Source organism: Podarcis vaucheri (assembly GCF_965113315.1).
Source record: "Podarcis vaucheri genome assembly, chromosome: 15".
Taxonomy (NCBI): domain Eukaryota; kingdom Metazoa; phylum Chordata; class Lepidosauria; order Squamata; family Lacertidae; genus Podarcis; species Podarcis vaucheri.
This window is the reverse complement of record NC_138753.1, coordinates 13,405,155-13,421,324: the sequence shown is the minus strand read 5'-3', so window position 1 is coordinate 13,421,324 and position 16,170 is coordinate 13,405,155. Positions and strand designations below refer to the sequence as shown.

General features: G+C 43.3%; 2 protein-coding genes across 3 annotated transcripts; one reads left to right on the top strand and one right to left on the bottom strand.

Moving 5' to 3' along the window:
* Positions 1-2,143: 2,143 nt before the first annotated feature.
* Positions 2,144-12,748, bottom strand: DERL2 (derlin 2). Its single transcript, XM_082201582.1, has 7 exons — positions 12,589-12,748; positions 9,279-9,344; positions 7,679-7,752; positions 5,170-5,263; positions 4,069-4,264; positions 3,752-3,842; positions 2,144-2,688 (listed from the first exon to the last, which is right to left on the bottom strand). The coding sequence occupies exons 1-7, from the start codon at positions 12,679-12,681 to the stop codon at positions 2,583-2,585; spliced, it is 720 nt and encodes a 239-aa protein (XP_082057708.1). The 5' UTR covers positions 12,682-12,748; the 3' UTR covers positions 2,144-2,582.
* Positions 12,749-13,062: 314 nt separating this feature from the next.
* On the top strand, positions 13,063-14,939 carry MIS12 (MIS12 kinetochore complex component). Of its 2 annotated transcripts, none has more exons than XM_082201125.1 (2): positions 13,063-13,175; positions 14,099-14,939. In XM_082201125.1, exon 2 carries the CDS (start codon positions 14,136-14,138, stop codon positions 14,751-14,753), a length of 618 nt encoding a protein of 205 aa, XP_082057251.1. In that variant the 5' UTR covers positions 13,063-13,175; positions 14,099-14,135; the 3' UTR covers positions 14,754-14,939. The 2 variants fall into 2 exon arrangements, with proteins under 2 accessions (XP_082057251.1, XP_082057250.1); XM_082201124.1 differs by having other exon boundaries at positions 13,078-13,241.
* The last annotated feature ends 1,231 nt before the right edge of the window (positions 14,940-16,170 follow it).

The following is a 16,170-nucleotide window of genomic DNA, read 5'->3' as shown; positions in this document are numbered from 1 at the left end:
CCTCGGCCATCCAGCTGTTTTGGGACTACAATTCCCATCGTCCCTGACCACTGGTCCTGTTAGCTAGGGATGATGGGAGTTGTAGTCCGAAAAACAGCTGGAGCGCCAAGTTTGGGGATGCCTGGTCTCAACAGTCCGTGATTGTGGAGGCCAATTCTGGAACCACACGTCCTTCCACAGTGGGGACATAGGTTTCTGGGAGTTGATGACGGTGAGGGTTTGCCAAGCATGCCTTCCTCTTAGCATGTTTCTCCCTTTTGTCCTGATTTCGAGTGTTTTCATAGTCCATGACACCTTTGGTAAAGGCTGTTCTCCAATTGGAGCACTCACAGGCCAGTGTTTCCCAGTTGTCAGTGTTTATACAGTGGTAACTCAGGTTACATACGTTTCAGGTTACAGACTCTGCTAACCCAGAAATAGTTCAGGTTAAGAACTTTGCTTCAGGATGAGAACAGAAATCGTGCTCCGGTGGCACGGCAGCAGCGGGAGGCCCCATTAGCTAAAGTGGTGCTTCAGGGTTAAGAACAGTTTCAGATTAAGAACGGACCTCCGGAACGAATTAAGTACTTAACGCAAGGTACAAGTGTACTACTTTTTTTAGATTTGCCTTGAGAAAGTCTTTGAAACTCTTTTGTTGACCACTGGCATTACGCTTTCCATTATTAAGTTCGGAATAGAGAAGTTGCTTTGGAAGACGATAATCAGACATCCACAGAACATGACCAGTCCAACAAAATTGATGTTGAAAAATCATTGCTTCAACATTGGTGATCTTTGCTTCTTCCAGTACACTGGTGTCAGTTCACCTGACTTCCCAAGTGTTGTGTAAAAATTTTCAAGGAGTTGGAGATGGAGTTTATAAGTGGTCCATGTTTCACAAGCATACAGTAACATTGGTAGTACACATAGCTTTGTAAACAAGCATTTTGGTTTAAATGCAGTGTGGATAGGGCCAAAGTGAAGGAAGCATAAGGAAGGAGCTATATAAGTCTGCTGGATCATGCCAGTGACCTCACCACCACCCCTCCATGCTTTTGCTGCATGGCTGGGGACCCAATCCAGCTAGAGTGAGTCCTGCCAACATCCCACTGAAAGCAGCAGGTCTCAAGTTATGTATCATTGGTTTTAGGACTTAATAGTGGAATGGTATGCATTAACTGGGGTATAAGAACATAAGAACACTGTTGGATCAGGCCCATGGCCCATCTAGTCTGCGAGAAAGTTGCAAGCAAACCCAAGCACAAAAACACCCCCTTTCCTATGGCTTCCACTGATACACAGAAGTACTACTGCCTCCAACCAAGAGTCAGAGCATAGTCATCATAGCTAGTAACCATTGTAAGCCTCATCATCCATGAGGATTTACTTTTAATTCTCTAGTAAGTGTGGTCATGATCATAGTCTCAGGCTGCAGTTCCAGCTCCTTTTACCTGGAACAGGCTTCCTCAATCTCGGCCCTCCAGATGCTTTTTGGCCTACAACTCCCATGATCCCTAGCTAGCAGGACCAGTGGTCAGGGATGATGGGAATTGTAGTCTCAAAACATCTGGAGGGCTGAGGTTGAGGAAGCCTGACCTGGAACTAAGCCCAATAGGATTTTCTTCTGAGCAGACATGGTTAGAATTGTGCTGTTAAGTCAAAGATAACTTCAGCATCTGCACTAGCTTGTGATCCTGATCCTGCTTAAATTCAGATGTAAATGTGTCCCTGAGGACAGCACTCACCTGCAGAAAAATATCTATTCCTTCAGAGCATCAGTGTATAACAACAGTATACAAGTTTCCCTCCCGCTACCAGCGCAACAAAGTAGAAATGTTCTCTTTTAAGATAAACTGAAGCCAAAATGTGTTCAACTGCTGGGTCCAAATTCCACATTTTGCGCAATACTTACACACACAATGTTAATTATTCAGATACGCCAATCCCTGCCCAGAATAAGCCTCACATCGCAGGCATGACAGCAGGCCAAGTTCCGTAAAGCACTAAAGCTTCTGAGTGTTACTTTACCTACAGGATCCGCCCAAGTCTTTGAAGACAGAAACCAACTCCTCTTTGCCGGTTTGTTTCAGGAGCATTTTTTGCCACAGCCAAAAATCAAAGTGACATCAGTTGTTTGAAATGTAATCAAGCACAAATGAAAAACTAAAGTCAAAAAGTTTTAATCATCTTTTGAAGTTCTCCAGTCTCTGTATCAAATAAATGGGGATGGAGAATGCCTTAGAAATATATTTTGTTTTTACACAAGAACTGATGATCTCATTAAATGAGTTGTGAATGTTCCACTTCCAGTTTGTCTTGGCTTGGAGTAGATTATCCACACCTGAACCCAGGAATGCAACTAAAGCCCCGGCGAGAGTTTGCAGTTACTGTCAATTTCCTGGAAAAGGTCTTTTGATTAGAGCACCTTCCCACCAACCCCTTCCTTAAAAAAAGAAAAAAAGTGCATCATATTGTTCAGACTAGTAAAGCTATTGAAACTTCCTTTATCCACAAGAGAGCAAATAAATCTCCGGGAAAGTTCTCCAGGCCAGTGTCTCTGGAAAGGTCCCTGTGTCTAGGACATCTGCCAGTCTGTCTTCTGTTCAGCCTCCCAAGCGCTGGCCTTCACCCCAGGCAAAGCCTCCAGGCCGTTCTTCGGGCAGAGGGTTGTAATTGGGATCCTCTTCAGGTGTATCAAATATGGCTTTCCTGTAAAAAAAATAAAAATGTAAGTCCACACGTCATCAAGTACAGAAGCTCTGTGTAACCTGGTTGGCAACTACTTTTGCCATGAGGGCTATTATAAGAAAGGAGCCAGGCCCCCCCAAACCCCACTGTGGCCCACTGCCCATGTGAACACTTCACTCTGCGGTTGGCAAGTGTGGTGGGTCAAATTTTATCCTAAAGAAGAGCCATCCCTTTCTAGGTCAGAATATCAGGATTACTGCTTGTCTGAATTGTTATTCACTGGAATATTATTATGGAATTAACGTTGATGTGCTGCTGCTACTTGATTGCTGTATGTCTTGTGTATTATGCACAACATCCAGTGCAATTTTCTCAAGGTAGCATATACCTTGAACATGAAAAATCCTTGTTTGAAAAGAACACGGGTTGGTACAGCTTATTTTCTCCTCTCTGGTTACAAACTAGATCACTCCTTGTGCGGGGGTGTGGTATGGTTGTGACAACTTGGCTTCTCTCATCTGTTTCAGATTCAGTGTTATTTTACACTCAAAAGCATCAAGTTTGACCTGGCAGCAGCCCTTGGCATCTAGAGCTTTGCAATTACATATGTGGTTGCCTTATCCAGAGTCAAACCGCTGGTCCATCTAGCCCATTATTGTCTACTCTGACCGGCAACACATCTCCAGGGTTTCAGACAGATCTTTCTCAGCACCTGCTAACAGATCCTTTGAGCTAGGGGATGGTGCCTGAGAATTTCTCCATGCAAGGCATCCGCTCTATCAGTGAGATATACTGCCTTCAGTGTAGGAGGTTCCATTTACCGGTAGCTCTTGTGTGTGATCAGGGAGACTTTGGTAGAATTTCAGCTTATTCAAAAGACAGGTGTTTAGCCTTCATGGTCCCGGAAACAAAGGCAACAATACTAAAAGATAAGAGATAGATCAAGGCATCTCTGCCGATCAGACCCCATCTCTCTTGGTGACACCCTAGTTTTAGAATTCCCTCTCTTAACTGGTTTTGGGACAGTTTCTCCCTACCCCCCGCTCAGTAATAATAACCCAACACTACACAGGAAGACACTTACAGAATTGATGGTGTTTTCAAAAGCCTTCCTCCCCCAGGCTGATTTGGAAAGACATCTTCCAAGAAGAAATATATATGACCAACAGCAATACCTAAAGTCAAGGGGAAATATTCAGAACCTTCTAAATGTGCTCCACACAGTCCTCAATCTTGGCTTATTGTCTGTATGTTGCTGTTTCTGGAAACTCAATAAACACATTTTATTTATTTTAAAAAGGCCAGACTTTCACCAAAGTTCTGTGACCTTAGAGTGAAGGATGGTTAATAATAATAATAATAATAATAATGATACTGATTGAATGACCATCATCGCCTTACCTAGAAGGTCAACAATAATAGAGTTTCCCAGTAAGAGTGAAAATCCCATGAGGACCCAGGGGAGAAAGGGAGCCTGGAAGATGAGAAGCCCAAAGAAGTTCATGCGGACAAAAGGGTTCCTGCGACTCCAGACGTAAACCAACATGATCGTAAACGCCTGTCCTAGGAAGACCAAGTTGACGAACAAGCCAAAAAGCTGGTGGAGGAGTGGTTAAAGAAAGAGCGGCTGCACCCATGTCAAGAAAACATAACCATTTAAAAACAAACAGCAGGAAGACCAATGGTGCAATACTGCAGGATATGCTTCTTGTTCAGTTCTTTCTTTTAAAAAATCCAAATCTTGACACACACACACCCCACCAAATAAGCCGATGAATAAACAAGATTTATCAACTTCCTTTTCTGCCCATCACAAAAGCCGAAACAAAAAGGTAAGATATCATGCCAAGCTATGGTTTGTGCTAGCCATTGTTTAGAATCCCCACTACAGTTTGAGCTTCCAACCATACAACAGGGAAAACATGGTTCGGAGCTACTGTTTCTGTTCTGATTAGCATGTTTGCACAGAGCAGCCTTCTGCAATCTAGTGATCTCTAGATATTTTGGGTTGTTCTTTATATACCACCTTTTTCTTCCAAAGAGCTCGAAGGTGGTGCATGTGGTTCTCCTCCCCATTTCACCCTCACAACAACCCTGTGAGGTAGGTTAGGCTGAGAAATGGTGACTGGCCCAAAGTCACCCAGTGAACTTCATGTCTCAGTGGGGATTTGAATCCTGGTCTCCCAAGTCATAGTCCAACAATCTAATTTACGCCACACTACATCCACCATCCAGGAGCACAGACCCTGCTGCTTGGGGGTGATGGATGTTGGAATCCTAAACATCTGGAGGGCACCATGTTGGGGAACGCTTCACTGGGACCAGGGAGCTCCAGGTTTTGGTCACCACTCAAGCCACAAAGTCCACCTGGGCCTGTCATCCATACTCAGCTTAACCTACCCTAAAAGGATTGCTGCAACACTGGAGAACCACTTTGCTATAATGATTTATTCAGCTCTTTTCAGTCTCACAGTATCTTTATGTCAACACCGAAAAGGATACAGTCATTAATAGTCCACCAAAAAGGAACATAAATACAAAGTCTGCTGTGCGGCCCCGGAATGATCCTTCCTCAAGCATTCGGCAGTAGCGGTATCTGAAGTTATTAAGGTCAGGAAAAACGCTCGATAACAGGCAGGTATTTACCATTTTTATCTTTGCAGGGAAATGAAAAATACATTCTGCACTTAAATAGAATTACTTGCGAGTATCAGATAGGCCTAGGATTAAAGCATGTGATGCTGTAGAATACTATGTTAAAAGCTAAAATGAAATGAAAGAAAGATGTTAATGGACTAAGTAAATTATATGTGAAAATAGTTTTGGAAAACTGCAACAATGATATATATGGAAACTCAGCCAGGGGGATTTGATGAAGTCACCCAACAATGTCAACAAAAGTGGAATTATTACAGTTAGGATGTATGTTTGTTTGTTTTCTGATTTTTTATGTTTGTTGATATGTTTGTTATAGATTGGGACAATTAATAGAAAATTGGGGGGGGGGATACATTCTGCATTTGAGTTTCAAAGAGTTCCTGAAACCAGTCTCTGGGTATCAGACGGGATTTGGGTAGGTGGGTGGGGAAAAAAGGATTTGAAGCCAGCAAAGAGGGGCATATGCAGTCTGATTTCATACCAAGCGGCCACAAAATGCGCCAACATTCTTAACAGAAGTGAAGCAAATGGACAGGCTAGGCTCCATAACTCATACATCAGGGCGTCTGCTAAAATGAAGATAACTCTATGGAATCTTAGCAAGGATCAGTCTTTCAACCTGCCTCATTCCTCATCTAGCCAAGTGATATGGTTGCCAGGGCAACCCTACCAACTTACTATGGCAAGGGCCATCTCACTTTTCCCAGAACTCAGTAGCCACCAGCATTAAAATGAAGGAGGGGAGAGGGAGTTTCCTGTCCAAAGTGGCTGCATTTTAGCCAACAAGGTTTCCTTCTACCGATAAATTCACAAGTTGCTTTTCTGCAGAAAGAACACAATACCCAAACCCACTTAAAGGTGTGATTTATCTACCGATAAATTCACAAGTTGCTTTTCTGCAGAAAGAACACAATACCCAAACCCACTTAAAGGTGTGACAAAACTCCGTAAAAAACCAGCTGATCTCAATGTGAGTCTTGCAACAGAGGAATCCTGACCTTTATCCAAATTTGTACAGTTTGTTTTTGTAGCCATGGCCTTCATCTAAGCACAGGACTTTCTAAAGAATATGCATTTATGTTTAGTCAGTCAATCATTTATTGTGTCTGACTAAAAGCCAATAGGGATGTGGGTGGCGCTGTGGGTTAAACCACAGAGCCTAGGATTTGCCGATCAGAAGGTCAGCGGTTTGAATCCCCGCGACAGGGTGAGCTCCCGTTGCTCGGTCCCTCCTCCTGCCAACCTAGCAGTTCGAAAGCATGTCAAAGTGCAAGTAGATAAATAGGTACCACTCCAGCGGGAAGGTAAATGGTGTTTCTGTGCACTGCTCTGGATCGCCAGAAGCGACTTAGTCATACTGGCCACATGACCCGGAAGCTGTACGCTGGCTCCCTCGGCCAATAAAGCAAGATGAGCGCCACAACCCCAGAGTCAGTCACGACTGGACCTAATGGTCAGGGGTCCCTTTACCTTTTTAAAAGCCATTACAAATTCAATTACAGGTCCAGCAAGTCAATTAAAACCTGATAAAAGAAATCCAGAGATATACATCCATTTACAGTAAGTCAAATTAGTGAATCACCTGTGCATTCTACAATATTGTCTTTTATATAGCTAGCATTAAAACTTTTAACGGCTTTAGTAAATAGGACTGTTTTGTATGTGACAAGCAGATCACAATCAGATAATAGCCAACATATTTTCACTTCAGGGTTCTGTCCCTGTAGTGGTGTATTTATATTAAGCAATAGGACTACTGTACCAAAGTTCATCCGCTTCGAAGGACTACAAATATATTTATTCAAAACATTGCTTTCCCTCTCGTTTCATATACCTCATGCAGCTTACCGAACAAACCATTAGAAATATTAGTAATGAAAACATCATGGATGAACTACAATTTATGTGTCTGTAACTACTCTAATCCCATGGGATGTCTTGAGGTAAAGTGTGAAGCAGTATTTTCACCTAGTGCAATGTTCCTGCCTGCACTGGGTGTTCAAAGGTTGGGTGCGAACACACAAAATGCCTCCTCCCTTGGCAGTCATACCCAAAGATGGGGCACCGGGAACAGTGTAAAAAAATATTTTAAAACCAGCCTATACAAGGTGGGCTATGTAACTGTGTAGCCAGCGCAAATCTTTCCACTATAAGCCAAAGACCAAGCAGCCCTTGAGGGCCAGATACAAACCAGCCACCTACCCTTGAATGAACTGGTCATTGCTAAAGGCTGAACTTGAGAGAAGCAGCTCCTGCCAATTTTGTATTGATGCCTTCCCAGAGAGGCTCTTACAAACCTTCGATAATTATTTTTGTGCTCCGAGGAATTTTAGGCCGTTCAAACAAAAGATACAAAAATATCATATTAAATAAAAAATTAAATCCAACTGGTCCGAAGAAAAGGTAGCTCGTTACGAGCCTCCATACCTGCAAAACAGATGAGGGAGCATGTGTTAGTTACCTGCATGCTCTCAGGAAATGCTTCATTGCTTTAATTCAGGGGTAGGCAACCTAAGGCCCGGGGGACGGGTCCGGCCCAATTGCCTTCTCAATCTGGCCCGCGGATGGTCTGGGAATCAGCATGTTTTTACGTGAGTAGAATGTGTCATTTTATTTAAAATGCATCTCTGGGTTATTTGTGGGGCCTGCCTGGTGTTTTTACATGAGTAGAATGTGTGCTTTTATTTAAAATGCATCTCTGGGTTATTTGTGGGGCATAGGAATTCGTTCTTTTTTTTTTCTTTCAAAAATATAGTCCTGCCCACCACATGGTCTGAGAGACGGTGGACTGGCCCACGGCTGAAAAAGGTTGCTGACCCCTGCTTTAATTAGAAGGAATCTCAATTTGCTTTAAATCATCTAACCTTTCAGACCGACAGCCTCATTCACTCTTTGCTTAACAAACAATCAAGCTGATAGGAGTAAAAGCACAAGGTCCAGTCCTGCACCCTGTCTACTTTTTAATTTTTTTGCCACTGCCACCAGAAATCAGTGGGGTCTTGGGAGATCAGACCCCTGGCTTATGAATTAAATGCACAAGTTAAGTCCACATTGAACAGAAAACGTATTTTCTTCCCTTTCTTTAATCAGACAGAAATTAAATAATTAACATCTGAGTTTGCATAGAGCACCTTTTCGTTATCACTAAGTGAAAGCTCCATTAATTTCCACAGGTCAACTCTCTGACTAGAACTCAAATTTGACAGGACCCAGAATGCTTACGTTCTATAAAAAAGTGAAAGTGGAGATCTGAAAACTTTTTAAAATGTTAAATAACATTAGCAAAGAAGTCACTTTTCCACTAAAAAAATGGCAGTTCTGGGCAACACAGAGTTAGGGCTGGTTCTGCTGTTTTCTCATAATGGGTCCAGGTTTTAGAATGCAGAAGAGGAAGAACAGAGATTGACCAGAGATGAAAGATTAAATGGGTGGACCCAAACCTCATCCATTAAAATGGCAATCTGCTGAACTACTCTACCAGATTTGAGTCTTCTGCCTTTCAACCCCTCTTTTCTCTATTGGTGTCTTAAAGACAAGATGAAATCAAAATCACAGCAGATTCAGCTGTGGCTCCCATTCCACCACAGTATGATGTAATCAGGCCACATAACACAGGCTCCCATTCCCATCATAGCATGATGTAATCAGGCCGCATTTAGTCTTCCACTCAAAAGAGGACAATCATTCTATTACCTCTCAATGGTATTAACATGCACGGAACCATTGCCTGGAGCCATCACAGAAACACTTGTGTCTGTCCCACCCAAACCCTCAAATTCCACCTGCAGCATCCCCAAAACATCTCACAGTTGGAGAGGTAGTTTGTCATCTGCTGCATTCCACTAGCGTGAAAATGGCAGTGATTTTTCAGTTGTGGAAACACGGCTTTAACAACTGCCTTTAAAAGTCACTGACATGCAAAAAAAAAAACACCCAAAGCAAAATCTACTTACTTGAAAGTGTTTAAATATTAATTCAGGGTTGAAGTACAGCTGAAACGGCGTGATTAATTCTAATTGCTGAAACAAAGGAGAATGCAAAAGAGCTTAGAATTATTTCAGTGCAGTAATGTAACTTACGAATGAAACCACTGGGTGCCAATACAGCTTTCGCCAACCTGGGTCCCTCAGACATTATTGAACTACAACTCACCATCTATGGCCATGCTGGCTGGGCATGATGGGAACTGCCCTCCAAACATTTGGAGGTCACTAGTTTTGTGAAGGCTGAGCTAGTATGTCAATCAACTCTGCCTTGTATTCCAATTCTCAGATCTTTCCACTTAAGAACCTAAGAAGAGCATGTTGATTCAGGCCAGCGTCCCAATTTTATGGGAGAGGGTGTGTAATAGTTATTTGTTATATTGTTACTTCATGTACTGAATTCATCAACATTTGCAAAAGCTGTTACTGACTTAAAAATGACAAACACCTGTACCGTTGTGGACATTTTTATTATTCTGTGCCTAGATATTATTCTTGAAAGTAAATAAAAATATACCAAAAAAGGAACAAAAAAAGAAACCCAGGTACTTTTGCGTACTTTTGCAAAGCATAGTCTGGGTTAACCATAGTTTGGGCAATATTGGACTTCATTAATCATAGCTATGGGTGTCACTCCAGGCGCCACTGGTAAATGGGAGTACCAAACAAATAGAAAAATGAAAAGCTCATATGCTGGGAGGGGTGGAGTACTTCATTGGTAGAGCACATGCTCTGAGCACCGGTCAAAGGAACAATTACTGGCATGGCCAATTAAAGATTCTCAAGACAGCAGGGCCAGAAAAGGCCACAGAGAGCTTCTGCTAACTGGAGCAGCCAATTCTCAATGCTCTTCTGGTTTCGGAAAATACTGTTGAGCTCAGGCACAGAGCCTGTGCTTTGATTACAGGTGGCCCCAAGTTCAGGTTCACTAAATTTTCCTCCTACCCAACTACCTTAGGAGCTCAAGGCAGTGTACGCAGTTCTTCTGAGCCAACTTTAACTTCCACAACATTCCTGAAGGTAGGTTAGGCTGAAAGATGAAGTTGCATTGAGGTCACCCCAGTGAAAGTTTTGTGGCCAGTGGACCCAGTTTCTCCCTACTTTTAGTCCGAAAGCCTAACCGCTACACCAGGCTAGATCCTAGAGATGGAGGGAACACAGGAAGCTGCTGAATCAGGCCACTAGTCTAACCAGCTTTGTATTGCCACTGACTAGGCAATAAAACAATAAACAGGGTGGTGATACGATGACTACTGCAAACAGCACAAGATAATATCAACAAGGCAACTATCTGTAAACAAACAGTAAATGTCTATAAAAAGGGCAAAAGTAGTTTATATCCCAAAGAGGTTTTATCTTAAACAACAACAAATGCAGTAAATAAAGAGTTCATTTGTAATATATCAGTGGTTCAGTGCTCATATCTTCTCTTTCCAAAATATTTTTTTTTTCTTAAACACTTGCAAACACAGTAAAAAAAACGTCCACTTGTGATATAAGAAGGAATCTTAGGTGGAATCTTCTTTCTTGTTCTACAAGAAAGAAGATTCCACCTAAACATTAGGAAAAACTTCCTGACAGTAAGAGCTGTTCGACAGTGGAATTTGCTGCCAAGGAGTGTGGTGGAGTCTCCTTCTTTGGAGGTCTTTAAGCAGAGGCTTGACAACCATATGTCAGGAGTGCTCTGATGGTGTTTCCTGCTTGGCAGGAGGTTGGACTCGATGGCCCTTGTGGTCTCTTCCAACTCTATGATTCTATGATTCTATACCAGTGGTTCAGTGCTCAGACGTTGTACCAGTAATCTGATGTTTTGTCGCTGAAGAACGTAGTCATCTGACTGGCAGCAGCTCTCCATGATTTCGGGCAGGAGTCTTTCCTAGCCTTTCCTGGAGATGCCACCCACCATGCAGGCAAAGCAGATGCTGTACCACTACTCCAGGAGCGTGGGTGGGTCTTGAACCCGTAATCCCAACAGCATAGGCTTGCAGGGCATTAGCCAGCGGCTCATTGGGACTCCCACCATACCCAACCCCTGGCCATGCTCCAACATCTGATGGAGGGCCACAGTTCTCTCACCTTGATCGTAAATGAAAAAGCCAGTCTTTGGAGAAGGGTCATAACTCAGTGGTAGAGCGCCCAGCTTGCAAGGGAAGGAGACCAGGTTCAGCGCTCGATAGCATCTCCAAGTAAGGTTGGGGTCTGAAACGTTGGGAGCGCCACTGCCAGCCAGTGCTGATCTAGACCTACCATAGTCTGACTCAGTATAATGGTCACCTCCAGACTGGATTATTGTAACTCACTCTACGTGGGGCTGCCCTTCAGACTGACCCAGAAACTCCACCGGGTGCAGAATGCCATGACAAGACTCCTTACGGGGTCCTCGCTGCAGGATCATATTTACCCGGTGCTATACCACCTGCACTGGCTCCCGGTGGAGTACAGGATCAGGTTTAAGGTGCTGGTTTTAACCTTTAAAGCCCTATACAGCCTAGGACCCTCGTATCTACGGGACCGCCTCTCCTGGTATGTCCCACGGAGGACCTTACGGTCTTCAAACAAAAACACCTTGGAGGTCCCAAGCCACAGAGAGGTTAGGCTGGCCTCAACCAGAGCCAGGGCTTTTTCGGCTGTGGCTCCAATCTGGTGGAACACTCTGTCACAAGAGACTAGGGCCCTGTGGGACTTGACATCTTTCCACAGGGCCTGCAAGACAGAGCTGTTCCACCAGGCCTTTGGCCAAGGCACAGTCTGACCCCCTCCTTTGGCAATCCTCACAGAACTCTAGCCCAATGGTTGCCATTAATTTGATTTTGAACTGATTTTAGATTGAATTGATTTTAGAATGCTGTATTACTTCACTGTTGTTAGCTGCTCTGAGCCTGGCTTCGGCTGGGGAGGGCGGGATATAAATAAAATATTATTATTATTATGATTATTATTATTATTATTAGGCAGCTTCCTAGGTTTCTCTCTTTCAATGAGCTGGCCTACCTCGCAGGGCGGCTGGGAGGATATTGAAAAGGGTATTATGAATTTCTAGAAGAAAGAAGAGCGGGATGAACTGTGGGCTTAATTAGCAGCTTAAAGCAGGCCATTGATTAAACTCATGGACTGGCACCAAGAGAGAGGGAGGGAGCTTGCAGGCAGTCCAGCCTGGGCGACCTCATGCTGGGGCGGGGGCGGGGCTATGTTAATGAGCCTAGGCCCTTCGCCCCGCCCCCTCCGAAGACAGGGGCCCGGCGGGTAGGCCGAAGCCTCCCTCCCTCCTCCCCTTACTCACCACGGCGGCGGTGGTGAGGACGCAGGCGGTGGTGTAGGCCCGGGTGACGGGAGGCACCTGCAGGTATTCCTGGCGGAATGTCTGGTACGCCATCTTGGCGCCGGCGCCGCCTAAGGACTTCCCTCGCCTCTTGGCGTCCCCTCAGCCTCGACCAATCCGTGCCGGCGACGATTGGCCAATCAAGAGCCTTCCCCGCCCCCGCTTTTGCCCGCCCTCTGTCTCCGCTCCGGCAAATCAGCGCCGTCTTCTTTCGCCTTCGCAAGCCTAATCGGAATCGAAGACTTCGAGCCCATAGATTAAATAGGTTCCGTCCTCCTAGGTCGCAAAAAGTATACCAATGAAACGATCCCCTCTTCACCTTTTCATTGCTCCATGTTTGCCTTCACGGCGGCTTACTGGAAGCCACGGTGTCGCTCTTGCCTGCCCCCATCTCTGTGATCGGATCTGGAAAGGAGGGCGTGAGAGGAGGGGTGGGCGGGGCCGAGGAGGTGAAAGGCTAAAAAGTGGCGGGAAGCAAAGGGGCTTCCAGGTCGGTGCTGCACCGGAGAGGCTGCCGTGGTTGTGGGTTCGAATCCCCGCTTGGAAAGGTAAAAAGACCTGAACTCGGGTCAGGAGCTCCAGATCTCGAAACGGGAACTTGCCCCAACTGTCTGGTACTGTATTTCTATAGGAAATAATTATGGATTCAACCACAGACATAACTATATGTTTTAATCCTGCTTTTTTTAAAAAAATTAAAAGTTTCTTCTAGACTGTATCTTTGTTTTTTGCTGGTTTAAATGAGTTTGCCTGCTGTTGTAAGTTGCTATGAGATTATTTTGCTTAAAAACAGTGACTAATAAATTTAATTAACAATAATGGTTAAATGCCATTCTCCCAGACTGAACGTTTTCTCAGTTTATCTTTAGCACTGCAGCCTTTGAGGGGCTTGTAAACGCCAGTAAAAATATTATAAAGTTACAGCTAACCTGGATTACACTTTAGTGGGTGAAATCTAAACCAGCAAGACCATAAACTCACAGTAGCAGCTAACACATATATTTATATGTATACATTGAAGTATAGTGAACAACACAAGAATGCAGGAGTAAGATGAATAGAAACGTCTTAGCAAGCAGATGTTTAGATCATATTTTGTTCACAGGACACTCTCTCCACACTGCATCCCTCTTCCCTCATGAAATTGTTGTTTTTCTAAAAATTCACCCCTGGACCTCTTCTCTGAGGTTTACCATGTTGTGTCATGTCAAAATGTAGGAAATTACGGTAGGAAATAAACAACTATTTGACTTTTAGAAGATATCTGAAAGGAGCCCTGTATAAGGAAGTTTTTAATGTTTGATGTTTTACTGTAGTATTATAATTGCTGCAAGCAATAATAATAAAAATAGCTCCCTTTGCTGAGCTATAATAATAATAATAGCTAACAGGCAGTATCTGGTTTTGCCAATGGGGTCGTCCAGTATTTTTTTTACCTCTTATAACGCTGTCCTTTTTTTCTATTTCGCAGACTTCCATGCTGTGTTTGTGTAGCTAGTTTTGCAAAAATGTCGGTAAATCCCATGGCCTATGAGGCCCAGTTCTTCGGCTTTACTCCTCAAACGTTCATGTTGCGGATATATGTAGCCTTCCAGGACCACCTTGCTCACATAATGCTTGTGGCGGAGGACACGATTCTGAATAAATTGGAGTGCATCCGTCCCAATAAGCTCACGCCTTCCCTAATCCGGAGGAGCACAGAGCAGTTCTTCTCTTTAATGAAGAAGATTTTCAACAACCTCTTTGGCAAAATGGAAGACACCCTTCTGAAAACGGTGTTGAGCATCCCCCCAAATGTTTTGCTTCCGGAAGACAAAGGCCAAGAGGAATTCCGTTACACTCCAGAACAGTTTCAGGAGCTCCAGGATGAGATTGACCAGCTGGAACGACAACTCAAGGCCGAAAGTGCAGCTGAACAGGCTTTTCTAGCGGAGCTGGAAGAGCAAAAGATTGTCCAAGCGCACCTTGAAGGGATCCTCCAGTGGTTTGATGGCCTTGAAAACGTAGGCAGAGAAGAGGGGGTCGGCAACCTGAAAGAAAGCTTTTCCGCTTTGACAAAAACAACTGTCAAACTCCAGAGTGTCGTGCGGGAGGTGGAAGAGAAAATGAACAAGCTGAAGAAGTGATTGTGTAAAGGTGGGCATGGAGAACCTTCAAATGTTCTTGAACTCTATCGCTCCCATCAGACCCAGCATAGCCAATGGTCTGGTGGAGCTTGTAGTGCAGTCACATATTCCTCACCTCTAGTAGCAAATAAAATGGGATCCATTGGATCAGTGTTGCTGTTCTGCCTTAAAAATATGGCAAGAAGCTTTTTGGTTTTTTTAAAATATTTTTTATTGCATTTTTTCCCAGATAAAGATATACAGTCAATTATACAAAGAAACATCAACAACAAAGAAAAAAAAGAAGAAAAAATAGAACACTTCAAAGCTTATTTCAGTCTTCTATCGGACTTCCCCACATCTCCCCCACAATGCATTCTTGGCAATAAAAATATCAGCAAATTATAACCTCATTTCATGCGTTACTTTTATACTTTCAAAAACTTACGTTTTAGTTTAAATTACTTATTAACAATTTATTCTAAAGAAGCAAATATGGTTTCATTTTAAACATTTAAACATTAATCCTTTCATTAATTATTATTTAGTTTCATATGTCATCCACTCTCATTGCTGGAGCTAATCTTTCCAAATCATGCGAGTTCTTATAATTCATATAATTTGTAAAGCTTTTGCAAATAGTCCTTAAATTTTTTCCAGTCCTCCTCCATTGCTTCTTCTCCCAAATCTCGGATCCTGGCAGTCATCTCGGCCAATTCCATATAGTCCATCAATTGCGTCTGCCACTCTTCCAGTGTGGGTAAATCTTGTGTCTTCCAGTACTTTGCAATAAGGATTCATGCTGCTGTAGTTGCATACATGAAAAACGTTCTGTCCTTCTTTAACACTTTCTGGCCGACAATGCCCAAAAGGAAGGCCTCTGGTTTCTTAGGGAAGGTGTACTTCAACACCTTTTTTAGCTCATTATATATCATTTCCCAGAATGCCTTCACTCTTGGACAGGTCCACCAGAGGTGAAAGAATGTCCCTTCAGCCTCCTTACATTTCCAACATTTGTTGTCCGACAAATGGTATATTTTTGCAAGCTTGACTGGGGTCATGTACCACCTGTATATCATTTTCATAATATTTTCTTTCAAGGCATTACATGCCGTAAATTTCATACCGGTGGTCCATAACTTTTCCCAGTCTTCAAACATAATGTTGTACCCAATGTCTTGAGCCCATTTTATCATGGCTGATTTAACTGTCTCATCCTGAGTGTTCCATTTAAGCAGCAAGTTATACATTCTTGATAATAGCTTAGTCTTTGGTTCTAACAATTCTGTCTCTAGTTTCGATTTTTCCACCTGGAAACCTGTTTTTTTATCAATCTTAAACACCTCCTGAATTTGAGCATAGTGAAACCAATCTTGCACCTTATTCTTTAGTCTTTCATAACTCTGTAACCTCCAATTGTCTCCAATTTTTTCTATTA

What these genes read in the sequence shown, in the direction of transcription:
- DERL2 (XM_082201582.1), bottom strand. Translation starts at nt 12,681, where the DNA reads ATGGCGTACCAGACATTCCGCCAGGAATACCTGCAGGTGCCTCCCGTC. An exon ending in TTGGTGGACTATTAATGACT is followed by an intron (nt 4,265 to 5,169) that starts GTATCCTTTTCG and finishes CTCCTCCACCAG; the next exon opens with CTTTTTGGCTTGTTCGTCAA. An exon ending in TTGAAAACACCATCAATTCT is followed by an intron (nt 2,689 to 3,751) that starts GTAAGTGTCTTC and finishes TTTTTTTTACAG; the next exon opens with GAAAGCCATATTTGATACAC.
- MIS12 (XM_082201125.1), top strand. Translation starts at nt 14,136, where the DNA reads ATGTCGGTAAATCCCATGGCCTATGAGGCCCAGTTCTTCGGCTTTACT.